This window comes from Chelonoidis abingdonii, chromosome 7 (assembly GCF_003597395.2).
Source record: "Chelonoidis abingdonii isolate Lonesome George chromosome 7, CheloAbing_2.0, whole genome shotgun sequence".
Classification (NCBI taxonomy): Eukaryota; Metazoa; Chordata; order Testudines; family Testudinidae; genus Chelonoidis; species Chelonoidis abingdonii.
The window spans coordinates 104,770,676-104,786,639 of record NC_133775.1 but is presented as its reverse complement, the minus strand read 5'-3'; the positions used below and the strand labels follow the sequence as shown (position 1 = coordinate 104,786,639).

General features: G+C 50.6%; 1 protein-coding gene across 2 annotated transcripts in view; it reads left to right on the top strand.

The window, feature by feature from the left end:
* CAMK2A (calcium/calmodulin dependent protein kinase II alpha) overlaps positions 1-15,964 on the top strand; it is a 76,211-nt gene that overhangs the window by 17,087 nt on the left and 43,160 nt on the right. For both annotated transcript variants that reach the window (XM_032772077.2, XM_032772087.2), the window contains exon 3: positions 14,130-14,189. In XM_032772077.2, the coding sequence (XP_032627968.1) occupies positions 14,130-14,189 (60 nt within the window). The remainder of the gene's footprint in view (positions 1-14,129; positions 14,190-15,964) is intronic.

Here is a 15,964-nt window from a genome sequence, read left to right as displayed (position 1 = left end):
CAGCAGGTTTTAAATGAACATAAGGAAGCACTTCTTTCACACAGCACCCAATCAGCCTGTGGAACTCATTCCCAGGGGATGTTGTGAAGGCCAAAATATAACAGGGTTCAAAAAAGAGCTAGATAAGTTCGGATCAGTCCTATTAGCCAATATGGCCAGGGATGCAGCCCCATGCTCCGAGTATCCCTGACTGCCAGAAGCTGGGATTGGACAACAGGGGATGGATCACTTGATAATTGCCCTGTTCTGTTCACTCTGTCTGAAGCATCTGGCATTGGCCGCTGTCGGAAGACAGGCTCCCGGGCTAGCTGGACCATTGGTCTGACCCAGTGTGGCCATTCTTATTTTCTAACCAGCACCCTCAGGGCATCCTCTCTTTTCGAAGGGCTCCAGTCATGCTTTGCTCTTCCACCTGGGGACTCTGCTACAACCCCTGGCCAGCCTGTGTCTGGCTGCCCCAAGTGAATCAGACACCAGGAGAGCAGCAACCATGCACTGACCTTAGACAGGTACCACAAGCTGCTGCCAATGACAGAGTGAAAATATTAGCAGGAGAACCTTCCACCCCCCACCCACCCCGCGAGCCCCTCTGTATCTGAAAAGCCCTGAGAAACATGGCCCACCAGCAATGGAAAAAGAACTTATTTTCTTTTCCACCGGGGTCCTCTTTCCCAGTTCTCTTCAGATGTGCCTGTCCCAGCCGCCTTGCTGCTTAGCCCCTGTAGTCTGCCACAGGCAGTAGCTGTGCTTTGCAGAGAGGAAAACCTCTTCCACAGAAGAGCGTGGCTCATTGCGTTTGGTCCCAGCTGCTGTTCCATGCAGTCCCCGCCATCTTTCCTTCCCCCTCTTGCCGCCAGCTACACACACGGATGCACATTGCCCGAAAGAAGTTGCATAATTGATTGTTGCTGTTCTTGGCTTAACTGGCTGCGCAAGGGATTGTCAGGGTCTCCGAGCCCCAAAACTGTCAAGAACGATGTAGGAGCCATTTTTCTTCGCAGCCATAACAAATTGTGAGTCCCTGACAATCTCCTGCTGCTCTGCATGGCTCTCTGGCCCTGAAAGCAGACTGGGAGCAGACCTTCCACCTGGGTGAGCCTGGCAGCTTCGCTGCACTGGAATGTTTTACCCTGCCACTGACCTGCTGTATTCAAAGGTTTTCATCTGTCTTCCTCTTTTGCTTTCTCTTGCCCCAAGCTGAATGGGGGCACACCATGGGGCCAGCTCTCCCATGGCATTTAGTGGCCCACTGTCACTTTTAAAGGTGTGGGACTGAAAGCATGAACGACTGACATCTTGTATGTAGCTGCGTGGTGACTGTGTCTGGAGGCATGTCGGCACTGGGGCTGGAAAGTGTAACTTCCAGCTTGAGCAGACGTGCTGGAGCTGCAGTCACACCCTGTCACTGCAGTGTAGACATCCCCAAATGTTTTAGGCAGGGCACTGTAATGCTCCATGGCTATCCTCACTCTTTTGAAAGTACCCCTCAGTCCTCTTCCATGGCTGGCGAGCTGCTCACAGAAGAGCGAGTGCCTTCTCCAAAACCCCGCTGCTTTGCAGGGTGGAGCGTCCTTCGTGGGAGTCATGAGGCCAGGTTCAGCAGTAACAAATGGAAGGGATTTATTAGTGAAGCTGCTGGATGCAGACAGCCCCTGTGGTTCTCTCCCAGGCTGCCTAAAGCGAGTCTGCGCTGCCTAGTGTCTCTATGCAGAGGGGCTGAGATTTTCTAAAGGGGCTAATAATTTTGGGTGCCTCTATTTTTAGGTGCTCAACTTGAGATGCCTGAACAGAACTTGTTCACAGGGGGCCAGGCACTCAGCAATTATGAAAATCAGGCCCCTTTCAGGATCTCAGGTTGAGTAGCCAAACAGTGGGACAGCTCAAATCACTTGCCTCTTGTGAAAATCTTGGCCCTGGTCACCCAAAGCCCTAGCCTGGACTAAGCAGTGATGGTTGAGAGAGCTGGCCACACTGCATAGTGGAAGGTGCACTGTACAGTCAGGGGATGCAGGCATTGGCAAGGGTGCTGTGGCCTGGATCTCACACCTGGCAATGGAAGCCATGTTCCTGTCACGTTAGCAGCTGTGAATGGTCCATGGAGATGGGATGATGGAAAATCTGCTCAGCTTTGATTCATTGGTTTTCATTTTGCTGATGATCGAGCTGCTCCGATGGCAGAACAGCCTCTGGGACCAAACGCGCCTAGAGGTGAGAGAGATTAGCTCTCCATGCCCCCTCTGTCCCTGCTCCTATTGTCACTATGCCAACCAAGTCCCAAAGGGGGTGATGGTTTCTGTGAGGGGGACCAGACTGAGATTTCCAAATTATTTCAGAGGGGCCACTACAACCACCAGGCTGGTCTGGCTTTAAGCCTCTGGTTGCCCTCCAAACCTCACTTTATTCCCCGCCGGCCTACCAAAGACTCCATCGCAAAAGTCCCCTTCTTCTCCCAATGCATTGCCCTGGCTTTCCCCCTCCTCCAGTCTTGCTGCAATTCCTGCATCATATTCATACTCCTTTGTGCTCACCTTCAAAGCTCTCCTACATCTCTTCCATTTCCGACTACTCTCCACCATGAGTCCTCCCCCTGCTAACTCCACCATGTTCCCATCATCTCTTCCCACACGGGCTTCACCGCCTTCTTCCACACTTCCACCCCACCCCCCCGGAACAGCCTAGTGACTTCACTCTCCTTCAGGCACTCCTCTGTCTTGGTCCATGGCCTGACCTTTCTCCAGTACCCTCCTCTCTGGAGCTCCCCTCTCACATGCCTACTGTAGTAGGGTTACTAAAAGTGACGTGATGACTCAAATGACTGTAACCCTCCCCCCCCCCCCCCGAGGCTTTTAAACAACAAGAAAGTTTTCTCGAGAGCTTTAATTCCCATTTTCCCTTATGTTGTCACCTACCAGTCCCTTCTCCCTGACACGCCCTCTCAAGGGCTGATGATTTCTTTAGTCGAGTTAGCTGCGTAAATAAAACCGTAAGCTTCTTGGGGCAGGGACTTGGTTTATATTATATCTGCAGAGTGGCAGGCATCCCTATGGTTCTCTATACATAATGCAGGACAACAGAGCAGGAGCTGGCTATATTTTCATTCCCACTAGGGTAGATGCATGATTTCCATCTGTGGGTTCTTAAAAACTATAGGTTTAATCTGTTACCATAGCCTCTGAGAGCTACCCTAGTAGTGATCCTTTCACAGACTTCTCTACCAGGGGCCTAGTCTGATGTTCTGTTGTATGTACTTCGCTGTGTGTTTTAAAGGAAAAGTCTATAACGTGTTGTTGATGGAGCTGGGAGGCAGAGGACAAAAGGCATATAGTCAGGGAAGATTTATTGCCAAGAACTTGATCCAAGTGGGAACACTGTATTGTGTTTTATAACTGGATGGCATTCACATACTGTAAAGAAAATAGAATTGGTTTTATGTAATGTAATTTGTACTCAAAGTGCTAACCCACTTTCTAAAGCAGTGTGTAGGTGCAGTGCATGTGTAGGGAAACACCGCAGCCGTTGTGCACTCAGCTACAGCTTACTCTCAGCCTTGGACACGAGGACTTGTTTGGCTGGGAGAGGGAGTGTTTGCCAGGACACCTAGATTACCCCATACTCTTTCCCATAAGTGCTAAGGGATCATTAACTTCCAGCTGGACAGCTGGAGATGGGAAACCTTGGTTCAGTATCCCTTCCAAAGGAGGGCACTGGTCTGGAACAGCACTGAGATGCTGGCTCGGGGGAGGCAGCGCTTAGGTCCTGGGCTGGTTAGCAAGGCTCCCTCTCTCTTACTGAGACAACCTCACCAAATCTGAAACCGGGGGTTGCGGGAGTTTTTCTGGTTTGGCCAGGTGCCACCTCAGTCTGTGCAAGGCAATCGAGTTCTGCAGCTGGCAGCAGTGTTCTCCCTCTCCTCAGATGTTTCCACATCTTTGAGTTGCCAAAAAAGGGAGTTTGTGTTTTCATTTTGACTGCTGTGCGTGCTCAGGCAGCTATTCCTCGCAGCAGCTCTGAGCACAGAATGCACATGTGTTGGACAAAGGGAGATGATGGGAAGGGAATGCACAGCACCTTTGAATTCTTGACTGGCATTTTAGAGGGCGTTGTCACCTGTAGCAGAGCCCTCCATCTGTGTGGTTTTGAATTGAGAGCACTGAAAATGAGCAAAACTCTCCCGTTGTTTCTACCTGGCACCATTATTCATCTCTCCAAAGGTTTTAAAAAAAACCCAACCCCTATCATCTTCTTTCAGATCTTAAAATAGACCAGCATTTTGCAGGCTTCCCACACATAGCACTGCCAATATACCACAACTGCGACCTGAAGCATTGCAGCTATTCCAGGCTTGATCTCCCACAAAGTTCTGCCAATGCACCTCTTTCCCAATCTGCAGCACCTCCTGATATTTCCGTCCCGAACACACGAACCCAGTCCACCAAGGCTCCTCAGTCTTGACCTACAGTACCCCTGCTACTCCAGACCTGGACTCTCATACAAATCTACCGACATACTTTAATCTGCAGTGCACCATGATATTCCAGGACTGGAGCATCTCACAGCTCTGCCAGTGCCCCTTGTTCCTGACTTGTGAACTTCCACTGCTGCTTCAATCCTAGGTGGCATTCTCTGAAATGAGGCCACCAACCATGTGGAGCTGTTGGTTGGGTTTATGAAATGGACGACCACCCATTAAGGTCTAGGGGAAACTCACCCATCTCGTTGTCTCATACAAGCCTCATCTAAAGGAGGCGAAAAGCTAGTGCATTAATTACCTCACCTCCCAACAGAATTTTTAATCTTTTGTAAAATAAATAAGCAGGCCACTGTCCGTCAGGAGCAGATGGTCGGATTCTTCTGGAGGGCTGAATGCTTGGCTTCTCCATGCAGATCGAAGTTGGCAGCAAAGAAGCCACCGGGCAGGAAGCATCACAGATTTCAGGGCTTCCTGAAAGACCAGATTGAATTACTTTCTTTCTCTTATCCCCTCCCCGCCCCCTTTTGTCTTTTGTGTCTTCATTGGTTCCCTCTTTGACCTTTTCTCAGGCTTCTGTTAGTCTACCCCTCCAGCAGTAGCCCAGCATCTTCATCCTTAAATACAGCCTTACTCTACCTGCTGACCTGGATCAAGTCACCAGCATCTCTTGTCAGCCATCCACCCAGCAGAGTCTTGATAGTGCTACTATTTCACCCGTGTCAGGAAGCTAGTTTTGATCCTTCCACCAAGACCTCTACTGGGCGCAAAGCATACCTGGGATAGGGTGGAGGAGCAGCATAGCTGCTAACTGTTAGAGCCCCAGGGTCATGATCGAATGCAAGGGGCTGTCTGCCTCCCATGAGGATGAATCATATGATGGATGTGAATCATCCTGGAATACAGGGGGAGGGGAAGGAAAAGGGGATGAGAATTGACGGATGCTCATCTTCAAAGCCCCCACATTGCTGCTGAGGTACAGAAGGGCGGGGGCAATACCAGAGGCCCAGTGTCCTCTAAGACACTGAGCGCGAATTGTGTGTCTTCAGCCATTGCTTCTTGAGTTTGGAGACGTTTAGTGACAAATCTGGCCTCTCTCTCCATGTTCAAGGGGTTTTCTGGGCACACAATTCAGGTGAAACCCACAAGAGCCAATGGCCTTTGAAAGCAGTGACTTTGATTTAAATCCAGATCCCCTCCAGCCATACACAGATATCACTGGCAACGGGTCTTCTAAGGACAAAGGTTCCCTGCTCTGTGCCATATTCCAGTGCCACTAGCTTTTGTTTGGAGTCGGAGGAGGGATTCCCCCTCCTTGGCCTGTGCAGCTCCTGTGAAAGAGCCTGTCACCCATGCTGTGCTTAACTGCGCTGAAACTCCCTTTGCTTTTCATCTCTCCTGAGCTTCCTTCTCATGCCCCCGGCTCAATTCCAGAGCCCTCTCGGCTCCCTGTGTGTCTCTGAAACCAAAGTGCCTCCCAAAGGCCAAGCTAGTTGTGTTGGTTAATGCATCGCAAGCAGGTGTCGAATGCCAGGGTGCTGGATGCACTGTAAGAATCTGAACAAGCCAGAACAGGAAATTGGCCAATTCTCTACTACATTCCTGGAGGGTTGTGCCCCGTGAGGGAGAAAGGAAGCAAGAACTGGGCTGTGTGTCTGTTGCGCAGGTGTGGGTGCCAGTTTGTGCACGCAGCAGGCTGGCCAGGAATGGGTATCTATGCACATGTAGGCTGGGTCTGCAGGGATGCATGGAGATGGGTGTGGAGACATGCATTCCATAGTGTACAGATGTCTTTGTGCAGAGGAGACTTTATGCAGGCTTGCAGGGGTGTGCATGACAAGTGATTTTGTGTGAGTGCACCCCTGCAGGCAGGTGCATGCATGCATGTGCAAGGGCACCTGCAAGGCTGTGAGTGCATGCAGGTGGTTGGGCGAGACAGGCAAGTGTCTGGGTGTGTCTCTCTGCTGTTGGTTAGGTGTGTGTGTGGGGAGTGTGTTTCTGTGCAGGTACCTGGAAAGGTGAGTGGGTACTGTGCACTGCGTGTGTGTTACAGACCGCCTGGTTAGCCTTCCCAAGTTAAACACAGTCTTCCCCACTTGATCTGAACTTTCTGTCCTTCTGTAGCACCTCGGCCCGAGCATTTCAAAGCCCTTTTAAACCACTAACAAAACAAGCCTCTGGGCACCCTTGAGAGGCAGCTCAGCAGGGTTATCCCTGCAGAACGCGAGGCCCAAGGAAGGAAAGTGGCTTGTTCATCTTGCCTTTTCATTCATCCAAAGGCCACTCGTGTTTTCATCCTGACGCTCCCGCCAGCTGCGGAGAATGGAGCTAGGTTCGACTCAGGGAGTATCCAGAGTCAGAAAGCTGCCAGCGCTGGGAGGAGAAATTTTGAGATGTAGCATGAGAGGAGCAGCGGAAAGCGAGACCTGCTCCTTATTTGTTACCTGGAGAGATGGTGGAACAGTACTCCAAATTCAGATCACACCACTGGGGGGCCCTGGAGAAGTTTGACTACCTTTCGCCGCCCGCTCAATTTCCTTTTCATGCACCTCACCCTCCTAGGGTAGGATTTTAACAACACCTGTGTCACTTAGCAGCTCAAGTCGCAATGAAAGTCAATAGGATTTGTGCTCCTAACTCACTTAGGTCCATTTGAAAATCCCAGCCCTAGGTTTCAGCTGGGACAGGGACCATGCCTGTCAAAATCTTCCACCTTATTTGAGGTTGTTCTCAACAGCAGGCAGAAAATATCTGTCCTTCTGAGATTTCCAACCTGCGTTTGTGGCTCCACAAGGGCCCGTAAGGAGCAGACAAGCATCCAGCCCTTGGGGTGTTTATCCAAACTGAACCGTCGTTGCTGCTGGCTGGGCAGACCCCTTCTTCTCCCCAAGGGACTGGATGGAGTGACTCACCACTGCTCCCTTTCATGCAGGCTCCTTGCTAAAACCTCATACTTCAGTAATCTTCCCACAGCCTATCTGCCCCATGAATCCCAGGAGCTACTGGAACGTAGCTGGCAAGAACTTGCGGAAACCATTCCCTTCTTGTTCTCCAGCCAGAGATTAGAACTATGTTAATTGCAGATCCAGATCTGTTCTGTTTTCCTGCAATCAACTTCCCAGTGCCAGACTCAAAGACTGAGAGTTAATTTCCCTGATAGGCACCCCCCTGAAATATTATCCAGTGTCAGATGGTCTGGTGTTCAGTGCCTGCCATTACCCAAGATGTACTGTCCCAGTGCTAGGCTGCCTTGTGATTGAGGGCTGATCTTCATAGGATCCACCCTCTCGGTCTCCTGACCTCACTGTCCAGCACAGGTGGATTTGAATAGCAAAGAATGGGCAACCCATACTAGGAGAAGTTGCATCTTTGTTTCCCTCTAGTGGTTGATCCGCATTTGAGGATAAGAGTCTATTACTGCTGACAGCTAATGGAGCTACTCTTTTAGCTAACCTATTATTCAGATAATTGAGATTCTACTTTTAATGCTGAAGATAGTAGGTTAAAATCCTGCTACAGGCCCAAGTAAGGTTATTCTAAAAACACCATATTTTAGTCTATCTCTCTTTGGTAAATATCAGAGGAGCCAGTAGCCAAATCCTGAAGTCTTTGCTCTGCTTTTAATCAGATCTCCTTACTCAATGACTTCACTGGAAGCTTTGCCTGAGTAAGGACAGCAGGCAGAAGCTCAGAAGGCAAATCATAAATTCACTCCCCTGGGCACCTGACGGCTAGTGGAGTCTCATTTTAACAGACAGAGCCATTTCTCAGCCTTGCACCTTTCATTTTGATGCTGCATATTTTGTGGTGTGTATAAAAAGATTTTCTGTTATCCCTTCGGGGCGCTTTTCTGCAAGCGCCTGTCCCTGCACACGCACGACTGCCGGGTCAGTAGGAAAAGCTGTGCTTACTTTCCCCTTTGCGGCGTCAGTCAAACAGCCTGGGATAAACAGTTCAAGCATCTCAAGGTTTCCACACAATTCCATTAGTGGCAACTAGTTGCATTGGAGGGTTCCTACTGGACTAACAAACCTTTAAGCTATTGGATCAAAGGTGCCCAGGTTAGTCATACCTGGCTTTACTATATGTGGACTCAGTTGTTATTTTAGTTCTGGTCCTGGTGGCAAAAGAACAATATTGCTTGGTGCTTTTGGTTGCAATCTTAGAGGGAAGATTTAACACCCCTCACCCCGCCATAGTTGGTCTTTCTGTGCCAAGATTGGGGTGGCCCGGGGAAACCAGACTGCTGATGTAACTGTTCTGTCCAGCACCGGCCAGGCTCCAGGGCTGCTGCTTTATCTCCTCTCGCCATCTTGGATCCATTGCGTTTGTTTCTCACTATTTATTCTCGGTACCTTTTGTGATTTAGTAAGCGCTAACCCCCTTCTGGCCGCCTCTGCTGTCAAACGCCCGAGTTGTGACTTTGCAGTCATTTCAGTGGTGACAGATTGCGATGATACAAATGCAGGACCAGGCAGAAGGAAAAGCTGGAGTTGCGGGGAGAGACACTTATTCTGAATCTCAGAATGACAGGGATGGGCAGGAGCAGGGCTAGGGGGTTTGCTTTGCAAAATCTTATTAGTCAAGTAATCCAAAGCTGGTTCATTTGGATCTATATCCCATTTATTAATGGCCTCAGAGCTCAGAGAAATGGTTCCCGTTTTGTCTCACTTCTAATAATGCTTTGCACAGCTGCCTCTCACAGGATCTCCAAGCATTAATGAAGTTAGCCCTATGAGGCATAGGGAAGTATTAGCATCTTCATTTCATAAATAGGGAAACTGAGGCACAACAGGTCAAATGACACAGGAAGACTGGTGGCAGAGCCAGAAGGGTAGCCTGGGTGTCCTGCCTCCCACTCCTGTGCTATCCTCCCTCAGGACACTAGCTAAGGGAAGCATAGAAAAGATCAGCCAAATCAGCTGCCGTTTTCATGAATCATTTCTCCTTTCAAGGGCACTCCATGCCTCCCAGAATTCTTCTCAATCAGCAAGGGCCTTTACCAAAATAATAATGGTACCTAGCTCTTCTGTGGTGGTTTTCATCAGTAGAGCTGAAAGTATGTTGCAAAGGAGGTCAGTATCATATTATTCCCATTTTACAGATGGGAAAACTGAGGCACAGAGCAGTGACGTGACTTGGGCAAGGTCACCCAGCAGAGACAGGAACAGAATCCAGCTCTCCTGTGCTCTATCCAACAGGGGACACTGCCTTCCCAGTTCCTTTCCCTTTATTCCTGCCTCATTGCCTGCTACTTCCCTGTCCCAAAGTACAAACCCAAGATCAAGCACTGAGTGAGAAAGTGCCCGTGCTATCCCAGCATGTTCAACTCCCGTTGGGAGTGTGCGGGAATCCAAGGGGTGAAATCTGTCTCGTTAGTACGGTGTGCACAGTGAGAGGCCGCCTGGACCCGAGGAAGCATTTGTGTTGTAGTGTGAGAATGTGCTGGGGAAGAGACGGAAATGAGTGTGACCTATGCGCTGCCGCCCTCAGTGCTGGGCGGGGGCGACATGCTATTCAGGCATTTCAAGGCAGCGAGAGCACAGACTTTGAGAAGTGAAGCTCATATCACCTGCCAGCCTGAGGGAGAGCAACCCAGCCCCACTCTGTGCAGCCCTGTGATTGGAGGTGACTCTTGCTCTTTGCAGCCTTTGACTTACGCTGGGAGGCTGCTCTACTGTGACGGGTGGAACTGCACCCTTCTGTGAATTAGCCTGGGGCCTCCATCCTGCTAGGGGAATGCCCCCAGGGCCGCTCTGTCCATGCACTCAGCTTTCTCAGTGCTCCTCTGGCGTGTGCAGCAGGGCTGGAGCTCAGCAGCTCATGGCAAGGAAAGCTGCTGTGCATGGTGAATTGCCTTTGGCCTGGAGGAGCCCTCCGATGTGGCAGGGCTTGTTGTATTCTGCGGGGCTTTTCTGCTCCTTTCTTCCTTAAACAAATAAAGGGAGGTGGTAATATTATTGGGGTCGACTGCAGGCCAAGTGACCGAGCAAATTGTGCCCTGTCTGATTCTCAGACCATGCCCGTGACCATGTTATCTGAGCAAAGTGGCATCCCTGCCAAGTCCCTGGCTCCTGCAATGTTCTCCATGTAGCCAATCGCAGGGCCTCTCTTGCCACATGTGCCAGGGGAAGTGCTGCCTACTTCCTCCGTGACATGGTATGGCAGGCACTCTCAATGAGTGATGCCTGATAACAGAGAGCCCAGGTGGGCAGGTAGAAGAGCGACACAAACAACAGCAGGAACGTCTCTGGCCTGTGTTGTACAGGAGATCAGACAGGGATGATTGTAATGGTTCCTGTTGGCCTTACAAATATATGAAAAGCCAGTGGGAATGTGCTTCTCAGGGCAATTCATTGGCTGTGCTGATAGAGACCACGAAAAAGTTTACTGCGGCTTTGGGCTGTGCATACAAAAAGATCCCAGGGAGTGGTATGGATTGTCTCTGTACAGGCCTGCTGTGATTGCATCTGGAATGCTCTGTTCTGCTTTATTCTGTGTAGATTTTTATATCATGCATATCACCAGAGTATATGAGCTCAGCAAGTTAAGTGACGTGACTATGCATTACCATCTGGCCACCACATAATTGGAAAGAAGTTGATGAAATGGAGAGATTTGATGAGTTCAGGAACTCAGCCAGAAGTTAGGAGTTTATCACAGGAGTGGGTGGGTGACGTTCTGTGGCCTGCAATGTGCAGGAGGTCAGACTAGATGATCATGATGGACCCTTCTGTCCTTAAAGTATTTGAGTCTAAGCTGAGTCTAAGTCTTTGAGTCTAAGGATAGGGGGATGAATTCTGAGCAAAGATGCCGAGAACTCAACTTGTATAGTTTAGCAATACAAGCTAACGGGGAGACATATAATAGTCTACAAATATTGGAAGGGTATAAACGCCAGGGGTGGAGAGGAATTGGTGAGGACCTTGCATGGGAGTCTGACTAGCAGGATTTACTAAAACTCAAAGTTAAACTCCAGAGGGTGAACCAGGATGGACCATAGCAATAGTCACGGCTGAGATTTGCCCAGCTGTAATCATAACCCTGTTTCTTCTTGCTGCTACTTAGTGTCTTATACCATGAAATACATTCACAAACTGTTGCTGTGGGAACGTGTCTCTTCCCAGGAAGTCCATTTCATGGACTGAGAAGGCAGTAAAATGCAAAGGAACAAACACAAAATCACTTCAGAACATCCCAGAATGAAACTCAGGGGGGAGGGATAGCTCAGTGTTTTGAGCACTGGCCTGCTAAACCCAGGATTGTGAGTTCAATCCTTGACAGGGCCATTTAGGGATCTGGGGCAAAAATCTGTCTGGGGATTGGTCCTGGTTTGAGCAGGGGGTTAGACCAGATGGCCTCCTGAGGTCCCTTCCAACCCTGATATTCTATGATTTGGATCTGGTTCCCTGTACTGGATTTCATAGAATTGCAAAGTTCAGGGATGTTTGTGAGGCCAGGAATTCCTGAACCAGGTATATTTGAAGTGGTCTTGAGAAAGGAAGCAAAGTTAGGAAAGGGAAGCTGTATGCAGCAGCCTGGGTGGAATGAGATGCTCACTGAACACAGGGGTAATGTTAAGGGGTGAGGTGTTCTCAAGGTGGTTCATGTGTGTCTATGTTAATGCTTGAGTCATGCTCCTCAACCATGTTACTGCAGAGCACTGATCAGGGCTGAAGGACGCTAGAGGAGAATTAGATTGCAGTTTGTGTCAACGTGCACATGTTGGAGAGAGACTGAAAGAGATGTCAGAGAGCTAGGGAGGGGCTGGTCCTGTGCTTACAAGCACACAGCAATAAATGGTTTGCCGGAGCTTATTAAGAGTCTGATGTTCATGTTATGGCACCTCTGGTGCAGTGTGAGACTGCTGTCCCCGATCTTCTAGTCACATCAAAACATACTCTGTCAGCTAGGGATGGGAGAATGCAGGCTGTCTAATTCTGTGCATCTTGCATTCCAAAATTCCACACTAACCTTATGGGGTTTGTGTTTTTCCTGAGAGAGAGAGAGAGAGAGAGAGAGAGAGAGACACACACACACACACACACACAAAAGAAGCACAAGAATTTGTAGGAGAGAAGAGGAAGCAAATCCAGTGAAAACTGGAGCAGAGAATGGGCAGAACAAAAAAAACAAAACAAAAAAGAGAGACTGAAAAAAGAGAGAGGTAGGTTGTCTATTTCCCATTATAAGACCCCATTTTCTGTTGCTTTGTAACTTTGCCAAATTTTAACCATTAGCGCTGAATGTTTTGATGGTATGTGTCTGCCTTAGGCTGATTTTGGGGGCAGGGGGCTTCAGTGGAAATGGTTCAGCCATATTCAAGAACTAGTTTAGGGGAAAATACATTGTATTGCCCATGTTAAAAAGTTCTTACAGCGGTTTAGGTGAAAACTCTACCATCTCCATGCTGTGGAGAGAGGGCTTGGGATCGGGCAGAGAGGTCACCCTGATTTCAAGAATGTGCATTTTGCTGGTATCAAGGGAAAAACTGACCAAATCAGAACAAGTTATCAGCTGTTGCAAAATCTCAGATTGCACATGCTCAGTAGAGACTTGTTAGAGCTTGGCAGCTAAATTCTCTGAAGAGTCTATCTGCACTGAGCACGCTCCATCCCCGCCCAGCTCCTACCAGCTGACTGAACTGCCATCCGCACAGAGTGACTGAGGATGCCCCAGCCTGGGGCTGCAGGAGGAAAGCAGGACTTTCCTGGCAATTGCTCCTCCGGGCTGCTGCAGGCTGCTGTGGTGCTGGGCTCCAGAACTGAGAGCAGAGTGTGTCACCTATGCTGGCATCCAGGCAGTGAGGAGGGGAAGGAGGAGGCAGCCTGACTCAAGTGCAGGGAGGACAAGAGATGGATGGGGAGGGAGGCAGGGTCTGGGAGCTGGGTTGGGGTTGGGATGGTCTCAGCAAGGAGACTGGGACTGGAAGCCAGGGTGGGAAATGGGGGTGGAGGGACTCAGGGCCAGTCATGGGGGTGGGGTGGGACTTAGATCAGATGAGAAGTTGGGACTGGGACTGGAAGCCTGGTGAGGATTCCGGGAACTGGGAATGGGGTGGATGCAAAACTTAGATCTGATGAGGAGCCTGGGATGGGGAAGACTGGGGCTGGCTGGGGAAGGAGAGCGGGACAAGGAACCTGAGGACCTGGGGGGGAGACTGGGAGCTGTGATGGGTGGATGAGGAGCTCAGTGTGGGAGACTGGGACTAGCTAGGAAAGAAAACTGGAATGAGAGCCATGGGAAGAGCCTGGGACAAGGATCCTGGGACAGACAGGCTGTTGGGGACAGAGGCAGAAGGCTGTCCATGAGGAGGCATGGCAGGCCCTGTATCTCATTGAAAAGTGATACAGAGTCTTGAGAGGTTAGCCTGGGGGTGTGCTCCTCAAGGATATCCAGGCTGAAATATACATACGTCAGATCCTCTTGGTGTTGAAGAATATCCTCAATCCTGTTCCTGAAGGGTAAAAGGTTCCCCCCCACAGCCCCCTAGAATGCTGCTAGGGTCCCCTGCATGGGCAGCATCAAGTCCCGCCAGAAGCCTTTGTATTTTCTGCAGCCTGAGAGGAAGCAGAAGTAGGTTTGGCCATAACCATGTCTTGTGATGAAGGGAGCCTGCATAGCCTTCTCCCCCCACTGATTTGTGACTTGTTTCTTTCAGATCACCAGAAGCTGGAGCGAGAGGCTCGGATCTGCCGTCTTCTGAAGCATCCAAATATAGGTAGGGTCTTTCTCCATGCTGGGTAGGGTGACCAGACTTCCTGATAAAATCAGGACCGTCCCGATATTTGGGTGGTTGTCCCGTGTCCCGACCAATCTTTGGTCGGACACAATTTGTCCCAATATTTTGCTCCGCCAGCAGCACTGGTTTTTTGTTTTGTTTTTTGTTTTTTTCTTAGCTGGCAGCACTCGGCTTTTTGCTCCACCGGTGAACTCCCCCTGTCGCTCACCCCCAATGTGATATTTTCTTCATCTCATCTGGTCACCCTAATGCAGGGGAGGTGTGTGTGTGGGGAGAGGGTACCCCTCTGCATTCCCTTCTCTCTAGTCACACCCTGCACCTGCCTCTACTTCCCACTGAGGGAGGCTGTGCGGCTCCCTGGACAAGCTCAGGCCTCCATCGGTGTTGGAAGGCCTGCCTGAGGCACAGAGGCCTGGTTCTCCTCCCACTCGTGCTATGCCAGTCAGGAATGGCTTCCCCAAGGTCAGTGCAGCTGGAGTATGAGACCGTTGTAAGTGACAAGAGAACAAGGTGCCAAGGGCCTTAATTGCCAGAGGTCAGCAGTCGCTCCCTGTGGGACATGACTGTTCAGTGACTGGCTCAGTGGGGGACTCCCTCCAATGAGGTCCAAGGGTGTGATCCAAAGTCCATTGAAATCAATGGACAGCTTCCCATTGACTTTAGATTGGGCCCTGTGCATAGCACTTGGCCACATAAGGAGAAGCAGGAGCATGCCATTAAGTGGGCAGTGCTTCCATTTTTAACTCCCCCCCGCCCTCCACTTCCCACTGCCCAGGTGCTCCTTTGCTCAGGGCTCTCAAAAAGGAGAGCAGATCCCATCAGGGAACAGCGAAGGGGTGGGGGCTGTGGAGGCGGGTGACGAGAAGCGGGGGGGCTTTCCCATCAAATGTCCATCTGATGGTAGCCTCCTTCAGAAAAGCTGTTCCAGGAAAACTCCTGAGCCTTTGGGAAAGACAGAAATAGGCCAGGAGAAAAAAGAAAGAGAGAGAGAAAAAAAACCCAACCCCAAGCCCTGCCAGTGAGGCTGATTCAATCAGTCACTCTCCCCATTCTCCCAGAGCCTGAGCTGATGCTGGCTGTGCCAGAGCTCGCCTCCCCAGAGGAAGATCCCCACCCAGCGAGGAACGAGGTGAACAAGGTCCATGGCTCTCAGGGCAGGAGCTAGGGAAAACCTTCCCTCCCACGGGGACTCTGACCCCAGGCAGGAGTGTTGCTGGGTTTTTGCATCGGCTTGAAAAGGAAACGGCTTGCAACCCCGGGAGCAGGCGGTCCGCAATGGTACCCTCCCCAGAGCAGCCCACCATGCTGAGATGGAGCCAGCTTCGTTCCGAACTGGGGCTTCCCCCCTTGTCTTGCTGCTGCCTGGCTTCCCCTGTCCAGGCCAAGGTGAAGTAGGCCATTGTCCGGGAGGTGCGGGCCGCTGGAACAAGCCATGCACTGAAGTGTTGGCCGATGAATGCTGAGTGCTGCAAGCCATGGCCTGTCTGGGTTAGCGCTCTCACCTGTCCACCCCCTCCCAGGTGCCTCCCAATGCACCTGTCTGGCAAATCCTGTCATCATGCAGTGCCCACCGCTGTTCTGTGGCACACCACAGTGAGGGGGAGACAGTAAGTGGCAGCAGAAAGTCAGTCCCATGGGTGAGCCCACGCTGAGCAGACTCCATCCGCCCTGCGCTGTCTGCTCTGCCTGGAACTATACTCCCTGCTTCTTCCCACCTCTCACCCCCACCCCCTTCGCACATGCACACACACACA